The 16218-nt window shown below is 37.4% G+C and overlaps 1 protein-coding gene across 2 annotated transcripts; it reads right to left on the bottom strand.

Annotated features, from left to right (window-relative positions):
* Positions 1-2101: 2101 nt before the first annotated feature.
* On the bottom strand, positions 2102-14960 carry LOC121594230 (uncharacterized protein K02A2.6-like). Of its 2 annotated transcripts, XM_041917288.1 has the most exons (3): positions 14800-14960; positions 5485-6821; positions 2102-2480 (listed from the first exon to the last, which is right to left on the bottom strand). In XM_041917288.1, exons 2-3 carry the CDS (start codon positions 6629-6631, stop codon positions 2473-2475), a joined length of 1155 nt encoding a protein of 384 aa, XP_041773222.1. In that variant the 5' UTR covers positions 6632-6821; positions 14800-14960; the 3' UTR covers positions 2102-2472. The 2 variants fall into 2 exon arrangements, with proteins under 2 accessions (XP_041773222.1, XP_041773221.1); XM_041917287.1 differs by having other exon boundaries at positions 2102-6821.
* Between the last annotated feature and the right edge of the window lie 1258 nt (positions 14961-16218).

Genomic DNA, 16218 nt, shown 5'->3' with positions numbered 1-16218 from the left:
CGTGAAAAGAGGCTTCGAGGCATATGAACCAGGTTTCAATATCCGCTTGGTCGAAGTCTGGAAAATTTATTTTGGCAATCACTGTAGCTTTACTTGCCTCACTTTTCACAATCAGCGCACCATTTTGTTCAACTTCATTGTTGGTCGTCATTTTGTTTCGCACGCGGTCGACACTTGATGGTCAATGTTCGATTATTGAAATTAAAAACGCGGCGAGCGAAATGCAAATGAAAAGCTGTCACTGTGAAATGATTACTCGCGATTGCTACGTTACGTTTCGGATAAACGTATTTTGATATTTGTTCAGTCGGGGTCACCAGTTATGGGAATGTTCTAGCTGATTTCACTACTTTCGGGTGCACGTAATGAGTTGGCTTGTTGCTCGCTTGGTGGTCACTCGTAGAATGATTTTATTTCTAATATAAAATATAATTCTAATCCTATATCTAATGGTAGTAGTGCAATCGTTTGCTATTGTTAGTGTTAGTGAGTGAAAGAGTGCTACACGTTACGCGCGATGCGTTCTGTATGTGTTTGCTATGCGTAACGCGTCTTAAGAAGCGGTTACACGTTGTGTCACCACAACTTCATATACATTTGTTTTAGTTGGATATATTGTTTGATTGCTGCCAGACTGCTGCTAAATGACTCATATATCTCAAGAAGCGATAATCGCTCCTACAGGCGTGCGAAAAAATCAAAATTGTTTGATTCTGAAACTGACTCTCGCTATGGTTGTCAAATTTCATACATTTTCAGAAAGAGCTCGCACGCTTGCTGGGGTGACTGTAGCCGCTTCAATCAAAGTAAAACCGCTGTTTTCATTTCTTTTTTTTTCTTTTTCTTGGCGATGGATTCGGCCTTGAAGGCCTAATGCAGGCTTTCTAAATGCATTTTAAAAGCGTATCCGAATTTGATCAGTTTTTAACGTCCCAAGGGACCGTCCATATGAACATCAACGGGTTGGGTTTGTGGAAAGCCCAACTTGTGTTGGTAAGTATATGCATGTCATTCAGACCATAATAACGGATTAGCACATGAAGGCGTGAGACGGTTAGCGATTTCGGACACTTCTTACGCAGGCCAAAACCACCAAGATCGGTGTGACGACGTAGACTGAAGCGTAACTGGAGTGCCAATTCCTACTGAGAGGATTGGTCAAAATGAAATTTGAACGCATCTAGTATTACAGGAGTCGATCAATTATCGGTCCTGCATTTCTCTTGCAAATATTGTGCATATTATGGTTAGTAACGATGAAACGCAAGGACGAAATTCAACTTAATAGTGTTGGTTCTATTAGGTTTCATTTAGGCATTGGTTTATTCTTGTTGCGCACAACTTTGTTGGTGACCAAATTCAAAACAATTTGATTTTTTTCCTGCAACATTGTCTATTTACCTTGGACATTCGGCAAATGATATGAAACAGCAGCTATTAGCGAAAATTCCTTCATGTCAAAACTAAACGCAGCTAGAAATATTCATCGACAATCTCAGGTACAGTCATTATCCGATATACGCTATCGTACGGGACCGAGCGCAATAGCGTATCTCGAGTTTTCGCGTATAGCGGATTTGTATGGAAAAATAGTTTACACTACCAGTTCGAGGGTTGAAAAATATCGCCACAGAGCTTTGCATTAAAGTTTTTCGTTGTAAAACAGGTATCTTTTGCAAAAATTTAATCCAAAATGCAAAAAGAACATTAGGGAAATTCAAAAAGAGCATAAAATATTTCAAAGTATTGAAATATTTGCAAAAAACACATGGAGCTGTCAAATTTAGAGCAATCGCGTACTGCGAATTCGCGTATATCGAGTATCGCGTACTGCGGATAATTGCTGTATATGTTTCCGAACAATAACGTTCCCCGCAACAATGTTGCCCGCAACAAGATTAAACCGCTGTCTTTGCTATGTTAAATAACGATACTGAATAGCGTTGTTCATAATTAAAATACAATTCTATTGCCATTATTATTTATTAAATTGAAATTAAAGTTACTTTTTGAATAAACCTGAATTTATCACTATTTTGTATAAAAATAATATTTTTTTAAAGATTTTTATTAACTAATTCAAAGCTTGCTGCCCCTCCTTAATTTGTATAAGTTTAAATTAAAATTTAAATAAAAATAAAGCTGTTGTAATTCACTCGTATATTTGTACTTCTGTATCTTTTCCGTTTGTACGCTTCTCCCCACGCTGCTCCCGTGGCGCACTTTTTTCCCGTTCCCCCTGTTGACAGCCGCTGTCAGCCAACCGCTACCAGGTTGGTCCATTTGGTGATGTTGACATTTCGATGGTTATGACAGCTCTTCCCTCCGAAATAGTTATTTACAGTAGTAGCCTTTGTGGTGTTTTGATACTCCTTGCTGATCGCCGCAGTTTTGCTTCCGGTGGTATTTCCGCTGAACATGGAGCCTCTGATGGAAAACTCATTGGTGGAGGGTTGGATGGTTGCGCTTGTACTATTGACCTAGATCCACAATCTGTCATTAGTTCTGGTGTACTGCTATTTTTCGGGATGGTATTAGTTTCTGATTCCAAATTATGCGAAGTAGTCTCTCTGCCTTGCCAAGAAGTGTTCCTATTTATTGGTTTTTGCATACTAATACCCACAGCGCGCATTTGATCGATGTGACGTCTCCAAGTTCGTCCATCATCTAACTCTATTTCATAATGCAGTTTACCTAATCTTGCTGTTACTTTTCCGAATTCCCATTTGTTATTTTTAATGTACTCCCTTGCAGCTACTCTTTGTCCTATTTCAAAATCTTTAGTTTTTATGATTTCTCTATTGTTCGAGTTTGAAGTTGGAATCATTATGTCAATACGGCTGCGTATTTGCCTTCCAAATACTAACAAAGAGGGCGAAAAACCAGTGCTAGGATGAATTATTTTTCTGTAAGACAATAGAATATTGCTCAACACTTCTGGAATTTCTGTACGATTACACTTTACTGCCTTCAGCTTTGATTTTAGTGTTTGAATAAAACGCTCGGCCTGTCCATTTGTCGCTGGATGGTAAGGTGCACTAAATTTATGAATCACCCCGTTTAGCTTTAAAAACCTGGTAAATTCCGTTGACGAAAATTGAGTGCCATTGTCGCTAACCAAAACCATAGGAATTCCGAATGTACTGAATATTTCCCTGCAGGCATTTATTGTGGTTTCGGTAGTCATGTTGTTGACGACACGGACCTCAGGCCATTTAGAGAAAGCATCCACTAAAATAAAAAAGTAGCTTCCCATGAAAGGACCAGCATAATCCACATGCACCCTCTGAAAAGGCCCTTCTGCTTTCTCCCAGCAATGTATCGGTACTTTTGGTGGGTTTGCTCTTGTCTCTTGACAGGGTTGGCAGTTATTTACAATATTTTCAATTTCTTTGTCTATGTTGGGCCACCAACAATAACTTCTTGCCAAAGATTTGATTCTAGAGATCCCAAAATGAGAAGAGTGAAGCTCCTGTAATACCTTTTCTCTTAATGAAGGCGGAATGTAAACTCTACTCCCCCGCATAATACAATCACTTTGTAAATCGAATTCATTTTGATCAATACCAAAACAGTGTTTCGGTAAAATTATTTTACCCGTTCTGAGGGCACGCAGTAGTTCTTCAACATTTGGGTCTACAGCTGTGGCTTTTGCCAATTCAGGAACTGTTAAAGGCAATGTTTCGATTACGTTGATCTCAACTAAATCGGAATCCTCTATTCTTCTATCAGAATCCTCTGACGGTAAAGGCAACCTTGACAATGCATCGGCGTTACAGTGGTTTACAGATTTCCGGTGACGAATGTTATAATCAAACCCTTGTAAAAAAGCTGCATAGTGCTGCATTCGCATTGCCGACATCGTTGGTAATCCTTTGGATTCTGAAAATATCTGTGATAAGGGTTTGTTGTCCGTTACCAGAGTAAATTTCCGTCCATATAAATATTGGTGAAATTTATGCACTCCGAAAATGATTGCGTAGGCTTCTTTGTCGATCTGAGAATATCGCTGTTGAGTTTTGTTTAAAGTTTGCGATGCGTATTGTAATGGCCTTTCGGTTCCATCGGCAAATTTATGGCTAAGGACGGCACCTACCCCGTAGGGTGAGGCATCTGTAGCTAATATGAGAGGAAGGTTAGGATCATAGTGTACCAGTACTCTCTCCGTTTGCATTTCCCTTTTTACCTGAGCGAATGCCTTTTGGCAATGCTCGTCCCAAACGTATGGTATTCCATCTTTTAGAAGATTGTTTAAAGGATAGTTTACAGTACTTAAATTTGGGAAGAACCGTCCGTAATAATTTACCAAACCTAGAAAAGATCTTAATTCATCTACGGATTTCAGAGCCGGCATGTCCTGTATGGCCTTAATTTTTGTATGTAGTTTGTGTATGCCATGTTTATCAACTAGGTATCCACAATATTCTATTTGATCTGCGAAAAACTCGCATTTAGCTTTGTTTACTTTTAGATTGTACTTTCGTAATCTTTTTAGTACTTCTTCTAATCTTTTTAAATGGATTTCATCGTTTGGCCCTGTAATTCTAATATCATCAATAAAAGCAGTTACTCCTGGAATGTCCTGTAGAATCTGTTCGATTAACCTCTGAAATATTGCTGGTGCCGATGCCACCCCGTACATTAGTCTGGTAGGGCGGTACAATCCTTTGTGGGTTGCTAATGTTAAAATATCCCGACAATCGGGGCTTACCTCCAATTGCAGATAGGCTTGGGAAAGGTCTAATTTAGAAAATTTTTCCCCGCCTGCAATATTTGTGAACAATTCCTCAACTGTCGGTAGTGGGTGCTCGTCTACTAATAGGTTTGGATTAACCGTGATTTTATAGTCACCACATAATCTTACATTACCCCCTGATTTTTTTACTGGCACAATAGGTGTAGCCCATTCAGAATGATCCACTTTCTCTAGAACGTTTTCCTCAACTAACTTATTGATTTCATTGGTTACAGCATCTTGGACAGCAAATGCGAAAGGCCGCGCTTTGATAAAAATAGGTTTTGTTTCTTTGCGAAGAGTTAATGAAGCTTGTAACCCTTCAATTTTGCCTATTCCTGCCTCAAATACTTCCGAATATTTTTTTAGTAGAGCTTCTAGTATTGAGCATGGAGTGAAATTTTCCTTTTCACAATATGAAACTTCTTGACTGGTATGCATAAATTTATTCAAATCTAACTTTATAGCTCTCATCCAGTTACGTCCAAGCAAAGGATTTCTGTCGGATTTTGTGACAAGCAATGGCAAAGGAATTTCTAAATTTTTAATGTTTGCTCTCACTTCGATCTCTCCAAGAACGTTGATAACACCGTTGCAGTAACTTTTCAATTTTACATTGCTTTTCTTCATCAATGTGTTAGGAAAACAATTTAATCTATCCCTGTTACTTATTAGTGATACTGGAGAACCCGTGTCCACCTCGAAAATAAGTTTTCTATCAGAGATTTCCATTTCCAGCAAAAACTTACCCGCCAGATTTTGCACTGCTCTCAGGTTGAGCACATCCACAACGTCATCGTCACAGGCAGGAAGATCAGGCTCGTACTCCAGTGTGTGTACTCCTGCTCGTTGTAGTTTTGTACGACACACTTTATCCAAGTGTCCCATTTTCTTGCAGTAGTTGCAAATTGCATTCCGGTGTCGACACTTATCCGCAAAATGCTCTTCGTTTCCACACCGATAGCAAGCTGTTTTCCTTTGAACCGTTGTTGGCTTGCTCTTCTTCTTGCTCGTGGTGCTGATGTGCTGAACTGGATACGCTGCACCGGCGCCGTGTATTTCGTCTGCGCCTCGATTTGACATTTCCATACTAAAAGCTATGTCCTTCGCTTTAGCTAATGTTAAGTCGCGCACCTCGAGCAACCGCGATTGGATCGCACGGTTTTGGAGTCCGAATACAAATTGGTTTCTCAAGGCTTTGTCGAGGTAATCCCCAAAATTGCATGTTTGTGCTAGCTTCTCCAATTCCATTAGATACGTAGACAGTGTTTCGTTTTCAGCTTGCTTCCGATTTGCAAACTTGAAATTTTCCAAAATTTCTAAAGGATTTGGGTTGAAATGCTCTTGAAGAATGGAAACAATTTCCTGGAACGTTTTAGTTTGCGGTTCTGCATTCTTTAACTTGTTGCACAACACGTCATAAGTAGCACCACCCATATAATGGAGAAGGTAATCACGTTTGTCTTCTTCGGAAACTCGATGGATTTTGAAGGCAATTTGCAACCTTTCCAACCATCTCTGAAATTTGCAGTTTGTTGGATCAAACGGCTCAAATGAGAACATTGTAGACATATTCGTAACAGCAGTAGTTATCCCCCGGACCGAAACAGACAGAGCGGTACCTTCACCCACACTTGAGCCGGGCACCGATGTGCTGGATGTAGTAGAACTGGATGCCTTTGGTTTTACCGCAGCAGAATGGGCCGTAACAGGGCCTCTAGTAGAAGTGTTCGAAGAAATAGGCTTAGCAGTAGCAGAATTGTCCGTAGCAAGGACGCCAGTAGGAAGGTTTGAAGAAGAATCGGCCGTAGGTGTTCCGGTACTGGCAGATTTAGCAGCAGCCCGTGTGGTGACAGAAGCAGCAGGAATTTCGGTCTTCTTTGACGCCGGATCCATGAAAACAACACAAGCTTAGTTTGCTTAGGTATAATAACGTGGTTTTCGTACTTCCTCGTCGCCAATTTGTTGTAATTCACTCGTATATTTGTACTTCTGTATCTTTTCCGTTTGTACGCTTCTCCCCACGCTGCTCCCGTGGCGCACTTTTTTCCCGTTCCCCCTGTTGACAGCCGCTGTCAGCCAACCGCTACCAGGTTGATCCATTTGGTGATGTTGACATTTCGATGGTTATGACAAAAGCAAATAAAACCGCCATGTTATTGTTAACAAATCATCCAATACAGATGTAACGATTCAAATCCAACACCAACGAAAAAAAATCAAAATTCAAAATTGTATAAGCCTTAAATCATAGATATAAGCGCCTGTCTGACACGCCTGATTGACAGTTGTATCTCATGTTTCTCATTCTCTCATGAGCGTCGAACGGATTTCGTCGTTCGAAGCCCATACTCGCCCCGATTGATATCAATTTTGTCTCCTATTACAGGGTTTATGGATCACGATTATTTAGCGTTTCCTAAAATTTGTTCTATCATTTGTTTCAAAACAACTGGGATGGTAAGAATAGATCACAAAAAGAATGCAAAATTATACGAGAAACAACTAATAAATTGTGGAATGAGTCCAAAATAATTTGGGAAGCATGCAATAAAATGTGAGATAAATCCAAAAAATGAAGAAACAACCAAAAAGACATCAAACCCTGTGTTTCATCAGGACAGTGTGCGGTAGCCCCGAGCCGCAGAGCTGAGCGACTTCTGAAGGAAAGGAGGGAAAGAGATAGCACATGAGCCTGCTTCGAATGTCATTTTGGCACACAACAGGCTGAGACGTATGAAGCGCCTGGATGCGGGGTGGAAGAATGGTTGCCAAATTCGTATGTGACGTGAGAAAAAGTAAACAAAATAGAAAAGCGTTAAACAAACCGGTTTTTCTTATCACAATACATTGAAACCCCTTGTCTATTTAACCGATAATATTAATTTTCTTTATGTTGCAAGCACGTTTTGTGATTTTGCAGCAAATATTTTGTTGTATTTGTTTATTTTTAGGATATTTACGTCGTAAATAAGGTCTAACGATCACAGGCGAGACAGAAATACAAATCCGGAAAAACGATATGCACACGTTTGGAAAATGAAGAATGAGAAGTAGAGAACGATTCAAACTAGCAAGTTCTTCTTCTTCTTCTTTGGCTCAACAACCGATGCCGGTCAAGGCCTGCCAACCCACTTGTGGGGTTGGCTTTCAGTGACTTATTGATTTCCCCCCATAGCAGGATAGTCAGTCCTACGTATGGCGGCACGGTCTATTTGGGGCTTGAACCCATGACGGGCATGTTGTTAAGTCGTACGAGTTGACGACTGTACCATGAGACCGGCTTGATACCTGAGCTAGCAAGTTCATGGTGAGTATATTTGGTGCTATAGATTTTAATATAGCAATGAGGGTAATGAATTGTGCTCCAATGTGCAGTTTGTGTGTGCACACGTTTAACGGTCCAATCCTCCAACCAATCTGCTCTTTTAGGACCAGACGCTACAATATTATATTTTAGCATTTATATTAATCGCTGCTTTCCAATGGTATTTGGGCGCGGGCGGAGGGAAGCAGGGCCCACAGGGACGGTCGTCAACTTGAAAGACTTAACAACATACCCGTCGTGGGTTTAAGCTTCATTTGGACCGTCCCCGCGTAGGACTGACTATCCGATTGCGAGGGAGTGAATAAATCTCGGCCTGTATGGGCCGGCATGTCCATGTAGGACGTTACGCCAAATTGAACACGGAGGCAGGAGTGTCAGGAAGTGTCCGAAACCGCTCACGGTCTCGAGCCTTCGTCTGCCAGTCCGTTATCCCGGCCTTAATGGAGGACGCCTCCACGCCTCCTCTGTCCTTGTGGACGGCCTAAAAAGACTGTCTTGTACTACACTACAGTATTTAAAACGGAAGAACGTTTATAGCATCAATGCTTTGATTTTAAGTATATATATATATATATATATATATATATATATATATATATATATATATATATATATATATATATATATATATATATATATATATATATATATAATGAGTCGTGGAGATTGGATTTAGGTGTTTATTCGCCAACGGTCGGAATAGAAGAGAGATAATGTGAGGAGCTCGGCTGTGTTATCCAACTGACGTTTTTGACAATTCAGTTGGGCAAGGTTTATACAGTGCTTGTATAATATTATACTGGTATAGACCAGTTTAAGTTATACCACTCATAACTTCTTCGGGGGGTGAAACTCGGGCGTCCTCGTCCGATAGACATTATTAAAAAAATTCAAACACGGTAAAATTTATGTTACTTAAAACTATCTTGAAACTTAACTAAGTAATAGTCTTATCTTTAGCATTTAGAAGCATTCATATGATATTTAGAGTTCAAAATCATTAGCTAACAAAAACTTAACAAGGGAAAATTCAAAATTAGATATGAACTACTATGCTGTACTTTTTTAAGAAAAAATAACTGTTTAAAACCAAAACAAATCATTCTACTAACTTTTATGTCACTTATTTCAACCTTTTGAGTTTGCGCTTATGTCTTTTAACACCTCTGATATTTTCGAAAGTTCTGTCAGCAACATTTTTCGCTACCACTTTTGATGCTCTTGGTTGCATCTTCGTTCTTATATTTGGTTTGATATACACCACTTGATTTTCTTCAAGAGAAGGAGGGTCACATTTTACATTATTTCGTTTGGTTTGCTGCTTGGCTGCTTTTAACATATTTGTTTGTGCCGCAGAGACTAATGTTTCCCCATTCCTTAATATCTGTTGCAAATTACGGCTATCTGAATTGTTAAATAGCAATTCATTTGGTGTATATCCTGTCGCTGAATGTACAGTATTATTATAAAGAGTAACAGCAATTCTTACTAGTGTCCTTGTGTCTGCTCTCTCATACTTATACTTGTTTGTATTGAGTATCTCAGCTAATGTGCAATGTGTCTTTTCGATTTGTCCGTTTGATTCGGAACATGAGGCATATTTAAGCGAAACTCCTAATGACGATAGGTAATTTTTTAGTTGAATGGACATAAAAGTGGTCTCATGATCTGTTATGATTTCCTTGGGTAAATCAAATGACGAGAAATACTTTGTAATTTTCCTTTGAACTTGTACAACGTTTTTGTTTTTTAAGTTTAGCATTTGTAAATGTTTTGTAAATGAATCGATCATGGAAAGAAAGCTACACTTATTAATTATATAAATATCCATATGAATGCGGTCCAATGGCTTTTCCGTAATTGGTCTTGGTGAAATTTTAATGTTATAGGGTTTCCTGTCATATTTATGGCAACTACAAATTTCACAGCTATTAACGTAATTTCTAATCATTTTAAGCATGCAAGGAAAAAAATATGATCTTCGTAATTGGTGTTCTACTTCACTTATACCTCTATGTGCCCTATCATGCTCGGATGTTACGAGAAATTGTTGCCTGTCTGGATCTAGAACATCTTCTACAATGTTAGTTGTAATTACAAAATGACCTTTACTAAACTGATAATTACCCAAGCGCCACAGATTAAGCTTAAACGACTGGAAAATTGAATATCCATAGAAAAAAAAATGAAAGCTCCACAGCTTCATTGGTTTGATCAATAGATGGCGTATTACAACTCATCATTATATTGCTATCCTTTTCTTGCAATGTGTTTCGACAAGTTGCATTTTATTATGACCTATATAGCCTTCTAACTTTCTGAGCAAAAATCTATATAAATGGTCGTGTGGTTAAATACGTGGGTATCAACACCAATGACCATTGCTCAAATCTCACTTGCTTCAGTGCTGGTGGTTTTCATTGGAGTTTAGTATTTAAACAATCGTATCGCCGTTCTAGTTCTAGCGATGCATAACTTCAATGCGAAACCATACAACAGTACAGAGGAAATGAGAAAGCTCTCCTCCAAGCGAGGAAGCTCAACTGGTTGAGTATCCCACCAACAGATAGCGCCACCAGCTTTTTTGCTATTTTTAGAATGCATGAGTCGTTTGGCGTCTGCTAAACGAAGTCTTTCTATATTCCGTTTAGGTAGAGAACTTGAGTCGTTTAGAAGCCGTTTAGTGGTCGTTTAGTGGATTTGTGGCACTTGGGTACTCAAAGTCTCTTGTAAAGTGTGCATAATTTCTTCTGGTGCGAAAATCGCTGTTTATTTTCCATTATGATACTGGGTTATGAATTGGCTAATACTATCTGAGTCAAAATTGTTACGTGTTATTTCTGTTCTGCGAAAATTATGGAACGGTAATATATGAATTATTGAGTTTGTGGAACCCATTTTAAATACGAGTTGGTTTCTGAAGAAATTTGCAGGTCTCGTCGTGTAATGAATATAATAATCGTTCGATTTATCAGCCGAATGTATTGTTGTTCCATTACTTGAACAATCACTTGTGTCATTGTTATGCGTTATACTTGTATCCGGATCTGAAATAGAAGAAATATTAATATCTGGTAATGTTTCAGGCCTCCTGCTTAAAGCATCCGCTACCACATTGGTCTTTCCTTCTTTGTATTTCACTTCGTACTCAAAGTTCTCCAATTCTAATCGCCAATTGAGTATTTTTGAATTCTTAAATGAAGTTTTTATAAAAGTAAGCGGCTTATGATCAGTAATCAAGGTAAATTTTTGCCCGTACAAGTAGGGTTTAAACTTTTTTACTGCCCAGATGATTGCTAATGCTTCTTTTTCAGTAGCAGGATAATTCATCTCTGTTTTATTCAGAGTCCTACTTGCAAACGCTATCGGCCTTTCACAACTATCCTGAATTTGAGATAGAACCGCTCCTAAAGCATGATTACTAGCATCTGTTGTTAAAATAAAGGGCAGCTCAAAAATAGGGTACGCTAGTACTTGATCTGAAGCAATAATTTGTTTCAGTTCTGTGAAGGATTTTCTAAATTCGATATCTTCATTTGAGAAAATAGCTCCTTGTTTTAAATATTTTGAAATAGGCCTTGTTATTTTGGCATAATCCCTCACAAATCTACGGTAATATCCTGCAAGTCCAAGAAACTGTTTGATTTCTTTCGGATTAGATGGCAGCTTCCATTCAATAATTTTTTGAATTTTGTCGGGATTGGGTTTTATACCATGTTGTGTTATTAGATGACCTAGAAACTCAGTTTCTTTCTTTAGAAATTCACACTTGTCGATTTGGATTTTTAAATTAAATAAGGATACTCTTTTCAAAACTTTGTTTAAGTTCTCCAAATGTGATTCTAAATTACATCCAATAACGACAATGTCGTCTAGGTAGACAAAGCAAATCGAACCAATGTATCCAGTTAACACATGATTCATAGCACGCTGGAAAGTTGCTGGGGCATTTTTTAACCCAAACGGCATTCTCGTAAATTCGAAATGTCCCTGGGATGTGGAGGAGGCCGTTTTTTCTCGGTGGGAAGGTTCCATTTCTATCTGATGAAAGCCAGATTTGAGGTCCAGGGTTGAAAAGTAAGTAGATTTTCCCAAACTATCCAAAATTTCCTCTATTTGAGGAATAGGGAATTTGTCATTGATAGTTTTTTCGTTAAGTTTACGAAAATCTATCACAACCCTTACTTTCCTAACGTGAGATGAGTCCGATTTTTTTGGGACTACCCAAATAGGAGATGAATAAGGACTGTTAGAAGGAACAATTATACCATTATCGAGCAATTCTTTAATTTGTTCCTCGACATCTTTTTTATAATGGTTAGGAAAACGGTATGTTTTTGTATAAGTTGGCTCGTTATCCGTTGTTATTATTTTATGTTTGAATGCATTAGTAGATGAAAGTGTCTCATGACGCTTTAGCAGTACTTTTTGATTTCCTAAAATAATATTTAGTAAAGCATCTTTTTCATATGGAGGTAAATGTTGGGTACGAATTAGCTTTTCAACTGAGATTTTATTAAGCTCTTCGTCAGAACTTAGCGGGATCGGACTTATGGTTTCGAAATTATTAACTTTCAAATCAAAAGTTCTCTTTATGTTTGGTGGAATTTGAGATTGACTTAAAATGTTAATAGTTGATTTATATCCATCCGATTTATACAGTCCTGGTTCTATTACAATATTTTCACATAGTGTTTGATGGTATGGCACAAACCAATCGCCATTTTGTTGAGTTTCAATTGAAACTATGTGATGATAATATTTTTTGGTAGGAAAATATTTATGAAAAGGGAAAGTTTCATCCAACAGGTGATTAACTTCATTTTTATAATCGACAGTGCCTTCACACATTGCTAAATACTCAGATCCGATTAGACCGTCAAAAAAAGCATGGAAATCAATCTCGTAAAATAGTTGTTCCGGAAGATTGTCTCCTAGTAAATTAATTATTCCTTTTTGTGTTACATCATGTGAGCCACTGATGTTTTTCACAATAGTGTTAGTAGGTTGAATTAGAGGAATAATTCCGCTCTTCAATATGTTTTTGTTAGCGCCGGTATCTACAAGTAATTTAATTTGTTTCATAGAATAAGGATGTGTAACTAAAATATACGGTAAAAAGTCTATGTCTTTGTTTTTATTTGTAATGCTTCGCAAAAATTTGCATCAATTATGTCTTCATCTTGTTCACAATTATTATGATCGTCTTGCTCGCACGTTTCATTCGAATTCACACCTTTCTTATTTAACGTTAATCTTGTCCTTGTGGATTCGTTTTCCATGGGGACGGGGAAATTTGTTTCCATGTGGTTAGTTTTATTTGTATTTTGTTTAAAAACACCGGATCGAACTGAATTATTTGTCTCCCGCCGAGTCGTTTTCGAACTCGAGGGATACAGATCATGAGAAGATTTTCCGAAAAATTTGTTATTTTCTGTAGCTTTCCTGTATTCATGTTAATTGCAGTTGATTCGTGAGATTTAAATTTGCATAAAAATGCATACGCATCTTCTAAACTTTCTGGTCTTGCTGCTTGCATATACCCAAAATAGGGGTGAGAGAGACCAGCGATAAAAGCTGCTAAGCTTGTTTCGTCTATGAAACTATTTATCGCCACCCAGCTGTTTTTATATTTTTCATTTTGCTTGGCTATCATTTTTATGCTTTGTATTACCTCTTTTGTTTGAAGGTAATAATTTTTAATAGTTGAGTTGTGATTCATTTTATTTTGCCACAAATGACTGATATGAGTTGATAGATCATGTTTATCAGAAAGACCGTTTATAAGCACATCTTTTACCTCATTAAAGTCGTTAGGGCTACCTTCAAGGCAAATAATATCTTTTGCACGACCTTGAATTTTATTAATCACGGATGCTTCATACATACTGAAGATTGAAGGATGCACTTTGTCTTTAAAAATGTTGAGTGCATTCTCCGCTGTTTTAAGCCAAGAAAATAACTGCTTCTTATTACCTTCATACACAGGTATGCCTTTAATAGGGTCTGGGATTTTGTAAAACGATTCAATGCTTATTTCGGAACTAGAATTTTGAGCGATTGTATGGTTATTTGAACTAGTTGCATTGTTAACCGTTAATGCAGAAAGCCTTTGCTCCTGCTCTTTCTGTGTTGCAACGAGAGTTTGCATTAAACGATTCATTTGTTCTAGTTGCTCCTGAATTTGATCCATGCTATTTTTTTCGTTAACTGCTAGGCTAGCAAATGGAAGCTCAACTGTTATCGGTATATGTGAAAGGCTTCCCGAATCGTTCGATGATGAATCTGTATCAGATTCTGAACACACAGTGGAATCGTTTCTCCACATGAAAAAAAAATCGAGCGTGAAACAACACTTTCTGCGTTTTTTTTTTTGTTTCCAAGATCAAGCGCCTATTTAGCAACCTGATAAAGAATGCGAATAAACCTATCAGGTAGTATTTATTCGCTGCACAGTAGCAAATGTTTTTTTTATCTCTGTCACTCTTAGACAAACAAAAGATTAAAACTACAAGTTCGCTTACCTGTGCGTGCGTGTTTTTAGAACACGTGTAGTACCCTAACCTCAATCCGCTTCTGGATAAAAGGAGAGGAGGAAGGAAGGTTTTGTCATTGAATTAGAAACGGCGTTGCCACAAGTCTTCCGCACTTTGTTTTCGTTCGGAGATGAAATTATAGCTCTATCTAGTAGTGGCTTTTTTTTCGGGCAATCTGCGTGAGATTGTAATACACTCACTAGCACTGTTATCTTTCCTTTTGTTTCAACGACAACTACCGGCTGCGCCAATAATGAGTCGTGGAGATTGGATTTAGGTGTTTATTCGCCAACGGTCGGAATAGAAGAGAGATAATGTGAGGAGCTCGGCTGTGTTATCCAACTGACGTTTTTGACAATTCAGTTGGGCAAGGTTTATACAGTGCTTGTATAATATTATACTGGTATAGACCAGTTTAAGTTATACCACTCATAACTATATATATATATATATATATATATATATATATATATATATATATATATATATATATATATATATATATTATATATATATATATATATATATATATATATATATATATATATATATATATATTTTTTTTTTTTTTTTTTTCAAAAACATAAACAAAAGCTAACAACATTTTGTTTATTGAAGGTATGTGATCACAAATACCGGATTAGAGCGATCGACGCTCGTTTTGCAGGATCAAACCATGACGCCCATGTGTGGAGAGTAAGTCCAGTCCGGGCTTATTTTGAGCACGTACATAGAAGTGGACAAAATGACAGACTATTTGGTAGTTTGAAATTTTGTGAAATGTAAAAAACACATTTTAATGTTACTGTTTGTATTCAGGAGATGGTGGATATCCCTCAGAACCTTGGATAGTAAGACCTCATCGTGATCCGGATGAGGGTTCTGTGGAAGCACAAGAAAACTCAAAAATATCGGCGGGAAGAATGACTGTGGAGCAAAGTATAGGAATCCTAAAATCACGGTTCAGATGTCTGTTAGGAGCTGAAAGATCCCTGAATTACGATCCAAGAAAGGCAGGACTAATAATCAATACGTTTTGTGCGTTACACAACATGTGTATTTAACACAATATAGAGTGGCAACAGACGATCAATAGTATTATACGTGGTATATAAGATTCATATAAGAAAACAGGAAAAAAGAAAAAGTAACAGCGAAATTCAATAAATATATGAAATTTTCAATTTTAATGTAGTTTTCGAAAATTGAATCAATAGAAACAAAGAAATTCAATACTGAGTACCATCGCAGCAACTTACTAAGCTAAACGTTTTTTCTCTAATTTTAATTTTAACATTTCAACCTCAATTTGCTTATTAGCTATTGCTTTTTTTTAATTCTTACTGGCTATTTGATATTTTTAATTTTTAATCTAACTCTTTTGATGACAAAATTTGTCTTAATTCTAATTCCTTATTTGCTAATTCAACCTTAAAATGGAATATTTTTTGTTTCAAATCCAAATCTCTTTCTGCTACCGCGCGTTTATCATTTATGTATTCTTTTATAACACCCAAAAATGCTTTTTTTAATTCTTATTCCTCCTGTTTTATGAATACCAGTTTTTCTGTTGTCCTATTGTACCTTTTAAATTCTAGCAACTGTAGTTCAGCAACACT

The sequence above is a fragment of the Anopheles merus genome, chromosome 2L, assembly GCF_017562075.2.
Source record: "Anopheles merus strain MAF chromosome 2L, AmerM5.1, whole genome shotgun sequence".
Classification (NCBI taxonomy): domain Eukaryota; kingdom Metazoa; phylum Arthropoda; class Insecta; order Diptera; family Culicidae; genus Anopheles; species Anopheles merus.
The sequence above is the reverse complement of the archived record's forward strand: the minus strand, read 5'-3'. Positions and strand labels throughout refer to the sequence as shown.